Raw genomic sequence first — 17,593 nt, forward strand, 5'->3', positions numbered from 1 at the left:
AATCAGATGTTACGCTGAAAGTACAATATGATAGACAAATTTATCAAAAATTGACCAATTAGAGTACTGCAAGGCCAGACAAATGCTGCACAAGACAGTTATATACAGGATTATGTTTACTAGCAAAATATGTTTTGAAAATGTTTTTTTAAAATATGAAATATACAGAAGGATTTGGCCATCCAAAGGTTTTGGTCATGATTTTAATCTGTAATTTCTTTTTCTGTTCCTGTGTCCACATTCTTTCCTCCTGTTGCATTCCTGTAACTCTTCCGTCTAGGGAAGGGATCTGGAGTTGGTTGATCACTCTGTCCTCTCCTCACTGCTGTCACCATCTGTCATTGTTCTTGAGAAAATTGTCCTAAAGCTTTGAAATCCAGTTTCAGCATTTTCTTTTAACAGGCTGCAGAGCTTGCAGAATATACAGCCAGAATTGCACTCCTGGAAGAGGCAAAGAAGCGCAAAGAGGATGAAGCTGGCGCGTGGCAACACCGAGTGAGTGTACTTTCATTGTCTCTAATTTTTCTTAGTGGAATGATGGTTGAAGTGTACATTTTTTAAGTGGCATAGAGTTCAGTCTCTTTATATTCCTAGCCTGGCATTCCACCCCTTAGTTAAAGCTCTGTTTGGCAAAAAAAAAAAAAAGTTGTTTGTTTTTTTTTGTTTTTGAAAGGCCAGGGAAGCCCAGGATGATCTGGTGAGAGCTAGAGAAGAGCTACAGATAATCATGACAGCACCTCCACCACCCCCACCCCCAGTTTGTGAGCCAGTACGGGAATTTGTCCATGAGGATGGCATAGAATACACCATGTACAGCGCAGACCTCACAAATGAAGGCATCTTGGATCACCGCAATGAAGAGTTGCGCATTACGGAAGCAGAAAAGAACGAACGTGTACAGAAACAGCTAATGGTAAGAATAATACATGGGCTATAGGGTCTCATAAATGCTGCTGATTGTAGAGGTATATTTAATGGACAGATATTGCCTATAGCCTCTTCATGAGCAGGAAAATAAGTTGCATTAGGAATGATGGATAAAAGCTGCATCCAGCTTCTCTATAATAAATCCACTTCCTATAGATTCTTGTTCATCATGCATGTTGGTCTTGACTAGATTCTAAGCTCCGTGGAACAGGGACTGTCTCTTATGTGTATCTGCACAGCACAGTATACAACCAGTAGTGTTTTAGAAATTATTAGTAGTAGTATACTTAGCATTATGAATCCTCTAAAGAAGGAGAGGGGAATCTCTGACAAATCAAGTTCAAATTAGAGCATGGAAATGGAGACCTGTGGACCATTTCAAAACTAAAAGCTATGTGGTCCATAGTGGCCCTATTTGAACATATGTAATGATAAAATCATTAGTGGACAAAAACTACTATAATGTGAAATGATAGAGAAAAATATGTTCCCTGTACGTACCCGGATCAGTCCAGACTCCTGGGTTTTGCCCCCCCTCTAGCAGATGGAGACAGAAGTTTACAAACAAAACTCCGCCTATATCTAGGCTGGTGCCACCTACAGTCTGGCAGTCTTCTTCTGTCTCCTAGCAGGTGGAGAGGGTGCAAAACCTGCAGTCTGAGCTGAGGCCTAGTTTAAAAAAAAAAAAAAGTGATTGGTTAGATCTAGGTTGTCTTTGGTTTGTAGAGTTTTTTTTCTTGACGCTGGGACCGCAGTGGTGTGCCTGCAGGTCCGAGCTTGTCTCCTCCCGGGGTGGGGGTGAGGTCCCGCAGGGGCTTTTCCTCCGGGGAGTTGAGCGCGCTGAGGGTGGGCTGAGGGCCCTTGCCAGCGTTCCTAGCCTGGGGGTGAAACCGGGGAGCTCGGTTCACTCCCCCCAGGTGGTCCCGGAGCCGGCGGCGAAAGGTAAAAAAAAAAACAAAAAAAGTTTTTGTTTGTGTTTTCTTGCCTGTCTCTCCTTGTTTTTCTCTTTTCTCTCCCTGTTTGGGCTCGTTTGCGTGCGGGGGGGGGGGAAACGGGAGCGGCGCCGCGGGTGGCGGTCGATTTTTTTTTTTTTTTCCTTTTCTGCTCCTCCTCTGGGAGCATGCCGCGGCGTTCAGTGTGCAGGGCCTGCGGGGCGGCCCGTCGCCTCTCCCGGGACAGCCTTTGTTCCGGCTGTGTCTCGGGCGGCGAGGGCGTTTCGGCGGGACCCGTTTCGGAACGGCAGCGGCAGCCGGAGGCTTCGGGAAGCAAATCCGGGGCAGTAGCAGGTCCGTTCCCGCGGAGCGCGGGAACGGGCGCCATTTTGGACGCAGCGATTTTGGCGGGAAGATCCGCCATTTTGGGCTCGGCGGGGCCTGGCTGCGCGGCGCCACCGTCGCCGGGGGGAGCGGAGGACGCTCCTCCTGCACTGTCCCCACAGCGGAGGGTTTCCGAGGGGGACCAGTCTCCTGCGGTGAGCGATCCGGAGGAGGATCCGGGTCGCAGCTCTTCTGACTCTTTTTCCTCGGAATTTGTTCTAGTGATGCATAAGGCTTTTAAAGCAAGCAGGCAGGCCAGAAAAAGATCGCGAGGTGCGCCGGATTCGGGGCGGGGGCCAGAGCCTAAACGGAGCACCAGGCCTCTTCCTGTCTCGGATCCCCCGGGGGGAGCACGCCCGCTCCGTTTGGGGGCTCCGCGGGGGGATGCCGAGACGGACTCCGAATTCGGGGAGCCGGATCCACAATTGCAACCGCGTGGCGTTGACGGGGAAGGGGATCAGGGAGCTAGTGGGTCGAGTGGTCTCCACGCGTCGGATGGCGATGACCCCAAGGTGGTGCGTTTGTTTAGGCGCGACGAATTAGCGCCGCTGATTCCGGCAATCCTCGGAGAGTTGACGAAAGACTTGCCACGACCGGAGTCGCGCCTAGGACGCACAGACCCCGTGGTGTTGGGGCTGAGGGGACCACCAACGGCTTTTCCATTACATTTTTCGGTGTCCGATTTGCTTTTTAAGGAGTGGGACACTCCTGATTTGGGGTTGAAGGTGGCTAAGGCCATGGACAAGCTTTATCCCCTGACGGAGGACGCGCTCGAGCTCCTTAAGATTCCGAAACTGGATTCTGCGGTGGCGGCGGTCACCAAGAGGACTACCATCCCGGTAACGGGAGGGACGGCACTCAAGGATTTGCAGGATCGTAAGCTGGAGGTGCAGCTTAAGAAAATTTTTGAAGTCTCCGCGCTTGGTGTAAGGGCAGCGATCTGTAGCGGTTTCTCCCTCCGTGCGGGGCTCAGGTGGGCCCAGCAGCTTTCTGCTAACGAAGGTTTGTCGCCGGAGGAAGCGCAGCAGGCGACTCGTCTGGAGGCGGTGATTGCCTATAGCGCGGATGCCTTTCATGATTTGCTCCGTTCTTCGGCACGGGCGATGGTCTCTGCGGTGTCGGCTTGGCGTTTGTTGTGGCTCCGCCATTGGGCGGCGGACGTTTCGTCAAAGGCTCGTTTAGGCTCACTGCCATTTAAGGGGAAGTTACTTTTTGGTAAGGAGCTGGAGGATTTGATTGAGTCTTTGGGCGAGAACAAGATCCATCGGTTGCCGGAGGACAGGCCGCGTCGGGGGGCGCCGGCCACGCGGGGTAGATTCCGTGGGGGTCGGAGGCCCCGTAATGCGCGAGGGGCGGTCTCCTCTTTTCGCCACAATGCGGCTAGGCAGCAGTCGTACACGCAGTCCTTTCGCGGGCGCCGGTTTGGTAGACCCGGGACCGGGTCCGGAACCCCGGGCGGGAAGCTGCCACAATGATGGCCTGCCGGCCCACGCTCCGGTGCCGGTGATCGGCGGCAGGCTGACGCAGTTTGCCGGGGAGTGGGCCAAGATCACATCGGATCAGTGGGTGCTGGACGTGATAAATCGCGGCTACGCATTAGATTTTGCACGGCGGCCCCCACCTTGTTTCATGGTGTCGCCCGGCGGGTTTTCAGAGAAGCGGCTGGCGTTACGGGGCACAATCCGACATCTGTTAGCCCTGGGCGCGATCGTGCCCGTACCGTTCCACGAGCTGCGCAGCGGCAGGTATTCAATTTACTTTCTAGTACCAAAAAAAGAGGGCACGTTTCGTCCGATTCTCGACCTCAAGGGCGTCAACAGGTGCTTGTGGATCCCCAGGTTTCGCATGGAGACGCTACGGTCGGTCATCGCGTCCGTGAGGCAAGGAGAGTTCCTCGCTTCTCTGGATCTCACGGAGGCGTATCTCCACATCGGGATCTGCGCGGATCACCAGCGCTACCTTCGATTCGCGGTGTTGGGGCAGCATTTCCAGTTTCAAGCACTACCATTCGGGCTGGCGACAGCCCCGCGGACCTTTACAAAGATCATGGTGGTGGTGGCTGCTCATCTTCGCAAGGAGGGGTGTCTGGTTCATCCGTATCTGGACGATTGGTTGATTCGGGCGAAGTCCGAGCGTCTCTGTCTGTTGGCGGTTCAACGAGTGATCGAGTTGTTGCAGAGCCTCGGCTGGGTGATCAATCGAGGCAAGAGTCGGCTAGAACCGTCGCAATCCCTGGAGTTTTTGGGGGCTTTGTTCGACACGCGTCAGGGCATAGTTTATCTGACACAGGAGCGCAGAATCAAATTGCAGTGTCAAGCCAGGCGTTTGTTGGCCAAGCCCATGCCGGTCGTCTGGGACTATCTACAAATGGTAGGGTCTATGACGTCCACGCGGGAATTGGTTCCTTGGGCGTTCGCGCATATGCGACCGTTACAATTGGCCTTACTTTCCCGCTGGAACCCGGTGTCGGAGCAGTTTCATCTGCCGTTGCCGCTGCCACATTCGGCCCGTTCCAGCATGGCCTGGTGGCTCTGTCACAACAACTTGACCAAGGGCATTTCGCTGGCTCTGCCCTCGTGGACGGTGGTCACCACGGATGCCAGTCTGTACGGCTGGGGCGCGGTGTGTCTCCGGAGTTCGGTGCAGGGCATATGGTCCCCGACGGAGGCGGCGTGGTCCATCAATCGGTTGGAGACCAGGGCAGTGAGGTTCGCCCTGCGGGAGTTCCTGCCGTTGGTTCGCGGCCAGGCGGTCAGGATTCTGTCGGACAATGCGACAACGGTGGCGTACATCAACCGGCAGGGCGGCACCAGAAGCCTGCCGGTGGCCGCCGAGGCGCGGCAGTTGATGGCTTGGGCCGAGCGGCATCTGCAATGCATCGCGGCGTCGCATATTGCGGGCGTGGAAAACGTTCAGGCGGACTTTCTGAGTCGACATCGGCTGGATCTCGGCGAATGGGAACTCGCGGACGTGGCGTTTCGGAGCATTTGCGCCAGGTGGGGAACACCTGTGCTAGACCTGATGGCGACGTTCAAAAATGCCAAAGCGCCGCGGTTTTTTGCCCGTCGCCGGGAGACGGGGGTGGAAGGAGTCGACGCCCTCGCGTTGCCTTGGCCGACAGGGGTGCTCCTCTATGTATTTCCTCCGTGGCCCCTCATCGGTCGGACGCTGAGGCGCATCGAACTTCACCCGTCGCACGTGATTCTAGTCGCACCCGAGTGGCCGCGGCAGCCGTGGTTCGCGGATCTTCAGAACTTGGCGCTGGGGCCTCCCCTGCGGTTTCCGTATGTGCCGGACCTGCTACATCAGGGTCCCGTTTGTTTCGACCAGGTCGAATGCTTTTGTCTAGCGGCATGGCTTTTGAGAGGCGTAGGTTGAAGAAACGGGGTTATTCTGATGTGGTGGTCACGACGCTGTTACGGTCGCGCAAGCCTTCCATGTCTCTGGCGTATGTGCGAGTATGGACGGTCTTTGAGACATGGTGCCTGGCTCAGGCTATTCGGCCTACGCGGGCTTCGGTGCCGGAGGTGTTGCTTTTCCTCCAGGATGGTTTGGCGAAAGGTTTGTCTTGCAGTTCGCTTAGGGTGCAAGTGGCGGCACTTACCTTGCTGCGCGGGCAGGTCCACGGGGTGACATTGTCTGCGCACCCGGACGTCGTTCGTTTCCTCCGGGGAGCTAAGCTATTGCGTCCTCTGTTCCGTTCTCCGTGTCCTTCGTGGAGTTTGAATCTGGTACTGAAAACCTTATGTTCCGCTCCCTTCGAGCCTCTCCTGCGGAGCTACAGTGAAAGACTTGACACTGAAGGTAGTTTTTCTCGTGGCTGTGGCGTCGGCGAGGAGGGTGTCGGAGCTTCAAGCCTTGTCTTGTCGGGAACCTTTCTTACGGATTACGGATTCGGGGGTGTCACTTCGTACGGTGCCTTCCTTCTTGCCTAAGGTCGTGTCTGCTTTTCATCTCAACCAGACGGTGGAGTTGCCTGCGTTTTCTGATGCTGATAAGTCGCTTCCGAATTATCGAGATTTGCGGCGGCTAGACGTAAGGGGAGCCCTTTTAGGTTATCTAGAGGTGACGAACCCCTTTCGGAGGTCGGATCATCTTTTTGTCTTGTGGGGCGGTCCTCGACGCGGTCAGGCAGCTTCCAAGACTACCATTGCTCGCTGGTTGAAGGAGGCCATTGGTTCCGCATATCTACTGCAGGGCAAGTCTGTTCCGGTGGGGCTTAAGGCTCATTCTACGCGTTCGCAGGCTGCCTCCTGGGCGGAGTGCAGTCAGGTTTCGGCGGAAGACATTTGTAGAGCGGCGACCTGGAAGTCGTTGCATACCTTTGCTCGTCATTATCGCCTTGATGTGCGTGCACCGGGTACTGGCGGTTTCGGGGCAGGGGTGCTCAGAGCGGGACTCTCCAGATCCCACCCTAGTTAAGGTAGCTCTGGTACATCCCAGGAGTCTGGACTGATCCGGGTACGTACAGGGAAAAGAAAATTAGGTCTTACCTTAGTTAATTTTCGTTCCTGTAGTACCACGGATCAGTCCAGAGTCCCGCCCGTCGAGTCTACTAGTCGGTATGAGAGTCCGGTCTGAGGACGATATGGTTTCTTTCTGTCCATTCTGTCTCTGTTGTCTCTTTTCTTTGTTATCGATGGCTCTGGTTCTGGTCCCATTTGGGGGATAGTTGAGCTGTTATTTTGGTTGGTAGGTTCCTGTATATAGTTCGTTTGTGGTGATTCTGGGGGCTTCATCTGCTTTGACATTAAGTAAGACTGCCAGACTGTAGGTGGCACCAGCCTAGATATAGGCGGAGTTTTGTTTGTAAACTTCTGTCTCCATCTGCTAGAGGGGGGGCAAAACCCAGGAGTCTGGACTGATCCGTGGTACTACAGGAACGAAAATTAACTAAGGTAAGACCTAATTTTCTGTTTAAGGTCTTTTCTCCAAGGACAAACAGGATGGCAATCCTCACACATAGAAGACATCATACCCCCTCCTTCCTGTGCATTTACATCCCAACTTAAGATTGGGACACATATCATGTAATTATGCTTGCTATTGTATATTTAAATTTGCTACTGTGTATTTAAGTTTTCCTATTCGTTTCTACATGCCCCCATCTACCTGTGCATTTACATCCCAACCTAAGTTTGGGACACATAGGGGTAGATTTTTAAAAACAGCGCGATCGCGTACTTTTGTTTGCGCAGCAGGCGCAAACAAAAGTACGCTGGATTTTATAAGATACGCGCATAGCCGCTCGTATCCTCTAAAATCCTGGATCGGCGCGCGCAAGGCTGCCGATTTTGGGCAGCCGGCGCGCACTGAGCCGTGCAGCCTGCCTCCGTTCCCTCCGAGGCCGCTCCGAAATCGGAGCGGCCTCGGAGGGAACTCTCTTTCGCCCTCCCCTCCCTTTCTCTACCTAACCCACCCCCCGGTCCTATCTAAACCCCCCCTTACCTTTGTCCGTAGATTTACCCTGCGAGAAGCAGGCGTAAATCTACGCGCACCAGAGGACTGCTGGCGCGCCGTCCTCCGACCCGGGGGCTGGTCCGGAGGCCTGGACCATGCCCCCAGGCCGGCGCCACGCCCCCGGTCCCGCCCCCGAAACGCAGCGTCATCGGGTCCCGCCCCCTCGACACACCCCTTTCCAAAAACCCCGGGACCTACGCGCGTCCCGGGGCTCTGCGCGCGCCGGCAGCCTATGGAAAATGCGCGCGCCGGCGGCCTATGGAAAATAGGCGCGCCAGCGCGCAAGGCTTTTAAAATCCGCCCGATATTGTGTATTTATCTTTGCTATTGTATATTTAAATTTGCTACTGTGTAGTTGCCTTCTCCGTCATGCCTGTTGCTCTCCTTTTCCGTGCATCTTCCTCTTGCACCTCCTAGTTATTCATGACCCTGTTTTTTGTAACTGCTCTTTTCCTACTTCGTTATCCCCTGTTACATGTAAACCGGCATGATATCTCTGATGATGGTCGGTCAAGAAAAACAGTAAATAAATTAATTAATTAAATAAATCATCCGATGGAGCCTGGCAAGGAAAACTTAAGTCAAAGTTTCTAGAACTCTGCTTCACTGAGCATTACCATACATTCTTATGGAGTCTCTTCAGTATGTTTCTGCAGAGCCTTCGAATTGCAGTTATGTTGCCTCACGCTCCTGCCTTTGGGCTCTTAAAAACCCAAATATAATATAATTCCACCCATCTTTTGTTTGACTCTTTTTAATAATATATTTAAGGTTCCCTCCTGTGCTCCTCAGATGTTTTGGCAAAAGGTCAAATTCATTGGTGTAGCGGTTTGTCTCTGTGTTCCTAGTTCCTGATCCTTGCCTTCTGGTTCCTGTTTCCACTGTGTTTCTACTTGAGTTCCTGTGTCCTGGTTCCCTCGCATGTTTGGTCTTCTCCTGAGTTCTTGTCTTCGTGGTTTGCCTCCTTTCTTCTGTCTTTAGCATCTCGTCTACCCTGCTGTTGCTCCTCTCCTCGCCCCTTTGGATTAGGCTTTTGGCTTTGACTTCAGATAGGAATTTTGGCTTTGACTGTGGATCGGACTCCTGGCTTTGATTTTGAGTTGTACCTCGATGCTGCTTGACCTCCGCCTGCCTTTGACCACTGCCTGTCCATCGACCTGCTTGAACTCTGCCTGCCCAGACACTGAACGAAGTCTGCCTGCCTTTGACCACAGCCTACACCAGTCTCTGCTGCCTGCCCTGACCACTGCTGATATTGATTCCACTTCCCTCCATGCTGGCCTGTAACGCTCTATGCAGCGGATCAACATCTCCACAGAGGCCCGTGCCTAAGTCCAGCCAGCCCCGGCACCCGAGGGCTCAATCTAAGGGGAACAAGAGCTGCTCCAGCCAGCTCCACCTGCCATCAGTGGGGACCTACAGGGCTCTTCCCTCTGGGTTGCGCCAACTCCACCTCAATCCAAGGGTCCACTTCCGCAACAGCATGTAATACCATTGACCAAATAGCCCTGTATAGCTTTTAGATTTTGTCCATGGGTCTACATTTCCCTATTCCACATTAACAAGAATGCCACTTGTTAGATAGTTTTGGGAAACTGTGGGCAGACCTATTAGAAATCTGCAAGGGTCCCATTAATATCTGTGCCTGTGGATGGTGCTGCATTGACACAGTCTTGTTAATTGCTTTTGGGAGACGTAGTGTATCCATTAAGTCTAGCATTCTGTAATGACATGTAGTTTACAGACCGAATATTCTTTTTGTAGAGTTGTCTCCATTTATAACATGTAGGGTGAAAACCGATGTGTTTCTGGAATTATTACTACTGTATAAAATCTGCAGAACAAGACTTTGGTCGCTAATAGCCAAGGATTGTTTTAAAAACTTATGCTATTGGCCAGGTTTTTCCAAACTTATCCTGTGACTCCACAGTCAGTTGAGTTTCAGGCTCTCGACAATGAATATGCAAAAGGTAAACTTGCATATACCAAATCTTCTATGGTTTGCAAATTTACCTCATGCGTATTCATTGTGGATAGCCTGACACCCGACTGCCTGTGGAGTCAACAGGACAAGTCTGAGAAGCCCTGCTGTGGGGAGCAACTGCATGTTTATGTATGTTAATGTATGCAAAAAACGGAATCATTCCAGATGCATTTTCCTTACCTGAGTAATCATATATATTTCTTGTTAATGTTTCAGGCTTTGAGTTCTGAGCTGTCTCATGCCCGAGATGAAACGAAAAAGACCCATAATGATGCCCTCCACACTGAGAATATGCGAAAGGGACGTGACAAGTACAAGACTTTGAGGCAGATCCGACAGGGCAATACCAAACAGAGAATAGATGAATTTGAAGCCATGTAAATGGGGAAAAAGGCAGATCTTAGCATTTTCAATGTTCGGAGGAGTCACTATGTAACATGTTTTGGGAGTTTTATTTTCATTCCCTGCTTCCCACCCCTGTTTCTGTTATGAAATGCTACAAGCTATCCGTCATTTCTTTTTCTTCCCCTCTCCCTACCAAAGTTTGTCAAAGTTATATTATGCATTCCTGTATTAGTGCCAAAAAGGATCTTATTTAATTCTAAGAGCCATGTGCATTAAAGGATTTTTCCCATTGTATAATATGTATGGGGGGAAAATACTTAATCCATCTGGCCCTAAATGATTTCTCATTTCTATTTTTGCTTCCTAGCAGGATTTTGTTTTAAGGTTTCACACCTCTGCTTACAAAGTTTGAGTTTATTCATGTACGCTGGTAGATGATTAAATAAATCACGTTCATGAATCAAGTTATTGAAAGGCTTTGTGGGTGAATACTGTAACATAGGTTTATGTACAGTCAATGATTAACATGTACTCAGCTAAAACAAATGGACGGTATTTTGCATTTAACTTCTCTCTGCCTAATGATACCTATAAGATCAAATTTTATTTTGTACAGATATTTTTAAAGGGATATGTGTTTGAGAATTGAGAAATCGGACTTGTTCGATGACAGCGAAGCTGGGAGTTGTGGTGTTTGGTGATGCATCCTCTTGCAGTGGTCACTCGGTCACATTATATGAACATTTTCAGACTTTCTTTACATTACAAACTAGATGCAATATTGTGTTTCACTTCCAGATGCAGACTTAATATTCCAGTACAATCACTGATCAGTTGGAGACTTTAGGACTATCCTAAGGGTGGTAACAATGAGTTACTTAACTCTAGTAAAAAAGAAAGGGAAATAAAGGTTTCTTTGTATATTTTGTTATCTTTTACTGAAATATTGGAAAAAAGCAAACCATACACATGTAAATTTAAATTTGGTTAAATATACTAGTATGACATGCTGCTGGAGCAAAGTATGAAATCAATTACTTATAAAAACATCTATTTGTAAAAATACTTTTTTTTATTTTGTTTTATTTTATATGCATGTGATTCAGATAGGCTTTTGTTTTCATTATCTGATGGGTTTTTTCTAACAAAATTTTCTAGTTTTATTGCATAACATTTGATTAATGTTTCAGACTCCAAGCATGAAGGGACTATTAAAAAAAAAAAAAAAAAGTTTATCACCTTTTTATATTTTCTGAATTAGGGGAGCATAGCTATGAACTACTTTTTTTTCTCAGAGTATTTTAAAATTATTTGGTGAACATGTCATATGTTGTTGGGCTGTGCTCCACAGTGCTACACTTTTATGCTGCTTTATACTATTAAAGAAATGAACTTCATATCAGTGTTCATTGCAACACACACATAAATAAAAAGATCTGCAAGGAAACAAGATGTGATGTACATTGTATGGTATGTTGTGGTAGTTGTCTTTGCAGATAGCTATAAACCAGTATCACTGCTGTGTTATACTTTTCATTTTCGAGAAGGGATATTTCTAACATATAATTGCATTCAATAAATCTTCATTTGTATAATCATTAAATAGATTTCTAGGAAGCAATAAATTTATTGCAGTCTTTGTTTTTCAAGCTTTTAAGCAGAATTGAAAAACTGTGTTGAAACAGACTATTTCTGGCTAATCAGGTGCACCTTGATGTGTCAAAGTCAGATCCTATAACAGTGATCAGCAACTTCACAAAGATAGTCCGAGTCAAACCAATACCATTTTATCGGGTGTTACATGCACATTTTTAAAAGATGTTTATTTATGGCATAAACCAACTACATAATAGTTGACTATTAAATGAACACTTGTCTTTCCAAACTTATGAAGAAGTAACTTGTAGCCTTGCTAATTCTAAATTAAGAGAAAAACAGTCCCTTGTGAACAGAGACAATAAAACCTTTATAATAAGCAATTTTCTAACCTATGAATGTTAATAGTGTACAATGTCTGATTTTCTTTTACAATTGTTGGAATTTAAAGCCAGTTTCTTCATGGACAAGCAGAAACAAACTGCCAACAAATGGCTGATGTCATCTGATGGCGTCAGTGTGTAAAAAAGCTCTATCAGAGCTCAAAAAAACTGAGAAGTCTGAGCATGCATGGGAGGTTCCACGCTGCTGTGCTGCGCAAGTCACATCAGTATTTTTAACCACCTCAGCGTTTAGATGGAAAGCCTCTTGCTCTCTTGGATGTTGCCATGATTTTTTTGTTTCATTTCTTCGACTTATTTTCTTGCTGTTTCCTCCTCATTTTGAGTCAAAAGTTTTAAAAACAAACACCCTTCTCTCTTTACGATTTCAGAAAAGTCACCAAAAGCTGGACAGAGTCCCTTCAAACTTTGTTCGAAATACCGACACAAAATGATTTATGTTTATAACATTTTGGGCCATCTCTGTGTTGCATGCGCCAGGATCTCTCCATAAATCAGGGCTTACAAGCGCATGAAATTAAAAAGTGAGTTAGTTTCTCCAGATAAAGAAAAAGCCTCCTCAGTAAGCCTAACACCACGGTAGCCAGAGTCATCGAGGAGCATGGGAGCAAATTTCTCCTCTTTTGAAACTAATAGAAAAAGAAAGAGTTCTTCATTGCTGCCTTCAGCAAAGAAGCATCACACTGAAGCAAAGACCTATGAACTCAGAGCTATTCTTTGAGATATGATACTGAAACAATTGCATGGAAACACTTTGTGCCATTTAGCTCTAGGCATGGTGTGAAAGCAATGATGCAGAAGAATTTGGCACCGTCCCGAAATCATGGCTCGGAAGCAACAGCGCAGATGGTCTCAGCATCATCTAGGCCAACATAGTCGGTATAGTCTTTGTCAGTTTCAATCCTTCCAAAGATTTTAATACCAAATCACATTAGCACAGATGGTTCAGCTCAAAGGGAGGGTTTTGCTTCAACCCATAGAGCTTCCCCTCCTATTTTGGTACCAGAATCTTATAATTCTTCCATCATAAGAACATAAGAAAATGCCATACTGGGTCAGACCAAGGGTCCATCAAGCCCAGCATCCTGTTTCCAACAGTGGCCAATCCAGGCCATAAGAACCTGGCAAGTACCCAAAAGCTCATCTTCTGCTGCTACTTCCAAATCTACCAGATTGTCCCTCCTTTATCTAGAAGAAATGAACAGATTTTGTTACAAGCCATCTACCTCGAAAGACTATTTTTTGCAGCTTATTTTAGCTTCACAATTTCAATCACAGTCTTCTATTCCATCATATCAAAAACAGCTTCCAGGAAAATCATCTGCTGCTTTGTTATAAATACAAAAATTTATACCTAAGAATTCCCCAGTTATATTTTCAAGATTGAGATTATTTCCCCCACTCAGTCTTGTCATTCCTTTCAAGATTCTTTAGAGCTGCCTTCAGATATATCTCCGGACCCTCATATAGTAACATAGTAATGATGGCAGAAAAAGATCAAAATGGTCCATCCAGTCTGCCCTGCAAACTTCCCAAGGTAGTAACTGCCGCTCCATTTAGGTTACCCCCATATTTCTCTTAAGGGTAGTAACTGCTGCTCTGTGCTGGTTTAGCTTTTTTATTTATTCCCATCCTGTAGCCTTTAGGGATCCACAGTGTTTATCCCATGCCCCTTTGAAATCCTTCACAGTTTTAGTCTTCACCACTTCCTCTGGAAGGGCATTCCAGGCATCCACCACCCTCTCAATGTGACCTATCTAGATTCTCTGCAGAAGATATCTGGAGAATATTCCCTTTAAATTGGAAGAGATGGAAGAATTTCAAGAAGTTCTAAAGTGTATTCAAACTCCAAAACTTGTTAGAGCAGTCTCTGTCCACAGCATCTTATAGTCCTGGGCGAATTCTGCGCTACTGTGGAGCGCAGAATTTGTGCAGAATTCCACCCCTGTGTACGATTCTTCCTGTAGCTGCGCCACAGGAGGCATCTCACCTTTTTCTGGAGGCTGCTCGGAAGCCAGGGCCTCGCCTGAGCAATTGTCCGGATCCTGCTCCACGGCCTGGGAGGCTTTCAGTGGTGTTTGGGGCCTACTCGAGGCCTGCTCCACTGCAGCCTGGATGTTCTGGTTTGGGCCACGCCCTTCTTCCTAGGGGCGGGCCGCGGCTTCTCTCCAGTCTTATAGGGCTAGTGAGGGGCGGCCCATCTGGACTCCTCCCAGGGAGTTGCCTGCAATCAGCAGTATAAAAGGATCTTCATTTCAGTTCCTGTTTGCCTTCGGATTGGATGCCATGTTTGTCCAGGTTATCCTGTGCCGATCCAGGTTTCCACTGGTTTCTTTTATTGATTGCTCCATGTCCTGTGTCTCTGCCTGTTTCCTGATGTTCCTGATCCTGATATTCCAGCCCTGTTGTTCCTGACTGCCGGTGTGCAGTATCTTGCTCTGGACTGCTTTGTGCAGCATTTTTCCTTTCCTGTGCTGGTCCCGCTCCTGTGGGTGTAGGACAGGGTGGTCCGTGACCAGACCAGTGGTACTGGCTGTAGGGCGCCCTGAGGGACATTGCCAATGTCTAATCCTCCCAAGTCCTCATCCTGACCCAAGCATTTGTCTACAGTACCTTGTTTCAGAGTCTACGTCTACTGTACCTTGCCCCAGAGTCTTCGTCTTCAGTGCCTTGTTTTGGAGCCTTCTATGTTTTAAGACCTTCGTCTGCCCTCATCTTCTGTCCAGCCTGCCGCCTATTGCCGTTACCCAGCGGCAGGTATGAAAGGGCTTGGAACGGTCGGAGGACTGTTCATTGACTATTACGATGTTGCTGGTCATCCTGAGGCGGGCAGGTTCGGTTGAGGGTCGGACCTTCAGTTCTTGTCTTTTATCTTGTCCTGCTCCTGGCTACCCATACTCGCACCAGCTTACCTCCCACTGTGTGTCTTGGGGCTCCTCCCGGAGTCGTGCCATGGCTCAAGGGCTCAAACACCTGCTTTAGAGGTGACTGCGCTCCTCGCGCTCGTAACACCATGAGCAGAATTGCCATTTTCTGCGCAGAAAATAGAGCAGACCCCGGCATGCCGCGAACGGAGCGCATCCCGCGTGTGCCACTGGACGTGCTCCGTTAGTGGTGAAGATGAGGACCCCGGCGCACCTTTCGCGGCGAAGATGGAAGGCCCCCATGTGCCACGAACGGAATGTGCTCCGCTCGCAGTGAAGATGGACGGCCCCAGTGAGAGAGAATGTGTGAGTGGGAGGGGAGGGGGAGAGAGAGCAGGAGGGTGTGAGAGCATGGGAGGTAAGAGCGGGTGGATGCTTGAGTGTGGGTTTCAGAGAGGGAGCCTATATGAGGGGAGGGGAGGGTGAGAGAGCAGGAGGATGTGAGAGAGCATGAGAGGTAAGAGGGGGGGATGCTTGAGTGTGGGTTTCAGAGAGAGGGAGCTTATATGAGGAGATTGTGAAGGAGTGTGTATGTGTGTGAGATTGGAAGCTCGTATGTATGAAAAAGGGATCATGTGTATGTGAGGGTGCTAGCCTGTGTGAAGGGATTATGTATGTGTGAGACAGAGCCTGTGTGAACGGGTGCGTGAGAGAAAGACATAGGTAGCCTGTGTGTGGGTGTGTATGTGAAAGAGAAAGGGAGCCTGTGTGGGTGTGTATGCAAGAAAGAGGGCCCCGTATGAGGGGATGTGTGTGTGTGCGAGAGAGTGAGGGAGCATGTGTGTAAGAGAGGGAGGGACAGAGGGGGCCTGTGTGAGGGGCAGTACTGAGAACAGGTGGAGGAGTTGGGGCCTGAGAGGGCAAAGTGGCCAGGGGAGTAGGGAGAGCGAGTGGAAGGGACAATCTTACAGTGAATTTCTAGGGAAATTCTGCTCAAAATAGTTAAAATTCTGCATCTTTAAGTAATAACTTTTTTCTGTATTAATTTAAAATGTAATTACTTGGACTGTCATATAAATTGTGTTATTTGGTCTAATATAAAGTTTGCAGAATTTTAAGTTTTTGTCTGCAGAATTTTAAATTTTTTTGCACAGAATTCCCCCAGGATTAGTTTCTGGTTGCCAAGAATATAGACTTAAAATATAGAGTACAACAGTATTGGCAGGCAGCAGGCAGGCAGGTCAGGAACAAGCTGAGGTCTTTGGCAGGCAGGTCAGGAACAAGCTGAGGTCTTTACCAGAAAGTCAGTCCAAGGTAAGACCAGGGAGACAAAACAATGAAGACAGGAACAAGCAGGCAAGGAGCAGGAACAGAACTGGAACAGAAGGATCCCGGAGCAAGACTAGGAACAAGCAAGCAGGAACAAACCGACCCGATTGCCAAGGCAAGGAAGTGAGGCCAGGAACTTCCTTTTAACAAAAGGGTGCGCCGCGGAGCTAGGCCCCGCCCTGGAACCTACATCAGAGCAGATGGTCCGCGTGCAGGGGAATGGCTAGTTGCTGAGACACTGAGGCCTGGCGTGAGGCTCGGCGCGCAACTGCCTCCTCGGGACGCCGGGGCCTAGCTGGATTTGCAAGGGCCGGGAGGGAGACAGGACCGGGACCTGCTGTGTGACCCCGAAGACGAGCAGTCCCCTGTGCGGGACAACTGCGGGTGGGGCGCGTAACTAAAGGTTGGAGGCGGTACAGAGAAGGGCGACCAGGAAGGTGGAGGGTCTTCATCGGTTGACATACGAGGAGAGATTGAAGAATCTAAATATGTACACCCTGGAGGAAAGGAGGAGCAGGGGTGATATGATTCAAACTTTCAGATACTTGAAAAACTTTAACGATCCAAAGACAATGACAAACCTTTTCCAACAGAAAAAAATCAGCAGAACCAGAGGTCACGAGCTGAGGCTCCAAGGAGGAAGACTAAGAACCAATGTCAGGAAGAATTTCTTCACGGAGAGAGTGGTGGATGCCTGGAATGCCCTTCCGGAGGAAGTGGTGAAGTCCAAAACTGTGAAGCACTTCAAAGGGGCATGGGATAAATATTGTGGATCCATCAGGTCCAGAGGACGCATATAAAGAGCAGGTAGTAAAATACTGCACGGAGCGGCAGTAGCCACAGAGGCATTCACGGAGCGGGATGCCAGTGGCCAGTGGTAGGTGTCCACCTTCATGGAGCGGAAGGATGTAGGGCTGTCATCTCCCAATTAAATAAAAAACAAAAACAAAAAACAAAACAGGGATGGGATCCATCAGGTCTAGAGGACACATATAAAGAGCAGGTAGTAAAATACTGCACGGAGCGGCAGTAGCCACAGAGGCATTCACGGAGCGGGATGCCAGTGGCCAGTGGTAGGTGTCCATATAAAGAGCAGGTAGTAAAATACTGCACAGAGCGGCAGTAGCCACAGAGGCATTCACGGAGCGGGATGCCAGTGGCCAGTGGTAGGTGTCCACCTTCACGGAGCGGAAGGATGGAGGGCTGTCATCTCCCAATTAAATAAATAATAAAAAAACCCAGGGATGGGATCCATCAGTTCTAGAGGACGCATATAAAGAGCAGGTAGTAAAACACTGCATGGAGCGGCAGTAGCCACAGAGGCATTAACGGAGCGGGATGCCAGTGGCCGGTGGTAGGTGTCCACCTTCA

The 17,593-nt window shown here is 48.9% G+C and overlaps 1 protein-coding gene across 5 annotated transcripts in view; it reads left to right on the forward strand.

Moving 5' to 3' along the window:
* Positions 1-11,322, forward strand: part of EZR (ezrin) — a 247,899-nt gene extending 236,577 nt beyond the window's left edge. For all 5 annotated transcript variants that reach the window (XM_029596635.1, XM_029596636.1, XM_029596637.1 and 2 more), the window contains exons 12-14: positions 403-495; positions 674-913; positions 9,904-11,322. In XM_029596635.1, the coding sequence (XP_029452495.1) occupies positions 403-495; positions 674-913; positions 9,904-10,068 (498 nt within the window). In that variant the 3' untranslated portion in view covers positions 10,069-11,322. The remainder of the gene's footprint in view (positions 1-402; positions 496-673; positions 914-9,903) is intronic.
* Positions 11,323-17,593: the final 6,271 nt, after the last annotated feature.

This window comes from Rhinatrema bivittatum, chromosome 3 (genome assembly GCF_901001135.1).
Source record: "Rhinatrema bivittatum chromosome 3, aRhiBiv1.1, whole genome shotgun sequence".
NCBI lineage: Eukaryota > Metazoa > Chordata > Amphibia > Gymnophiona > Rhinatrematidae > Rhinatrema > Rhinatrema bivittatum.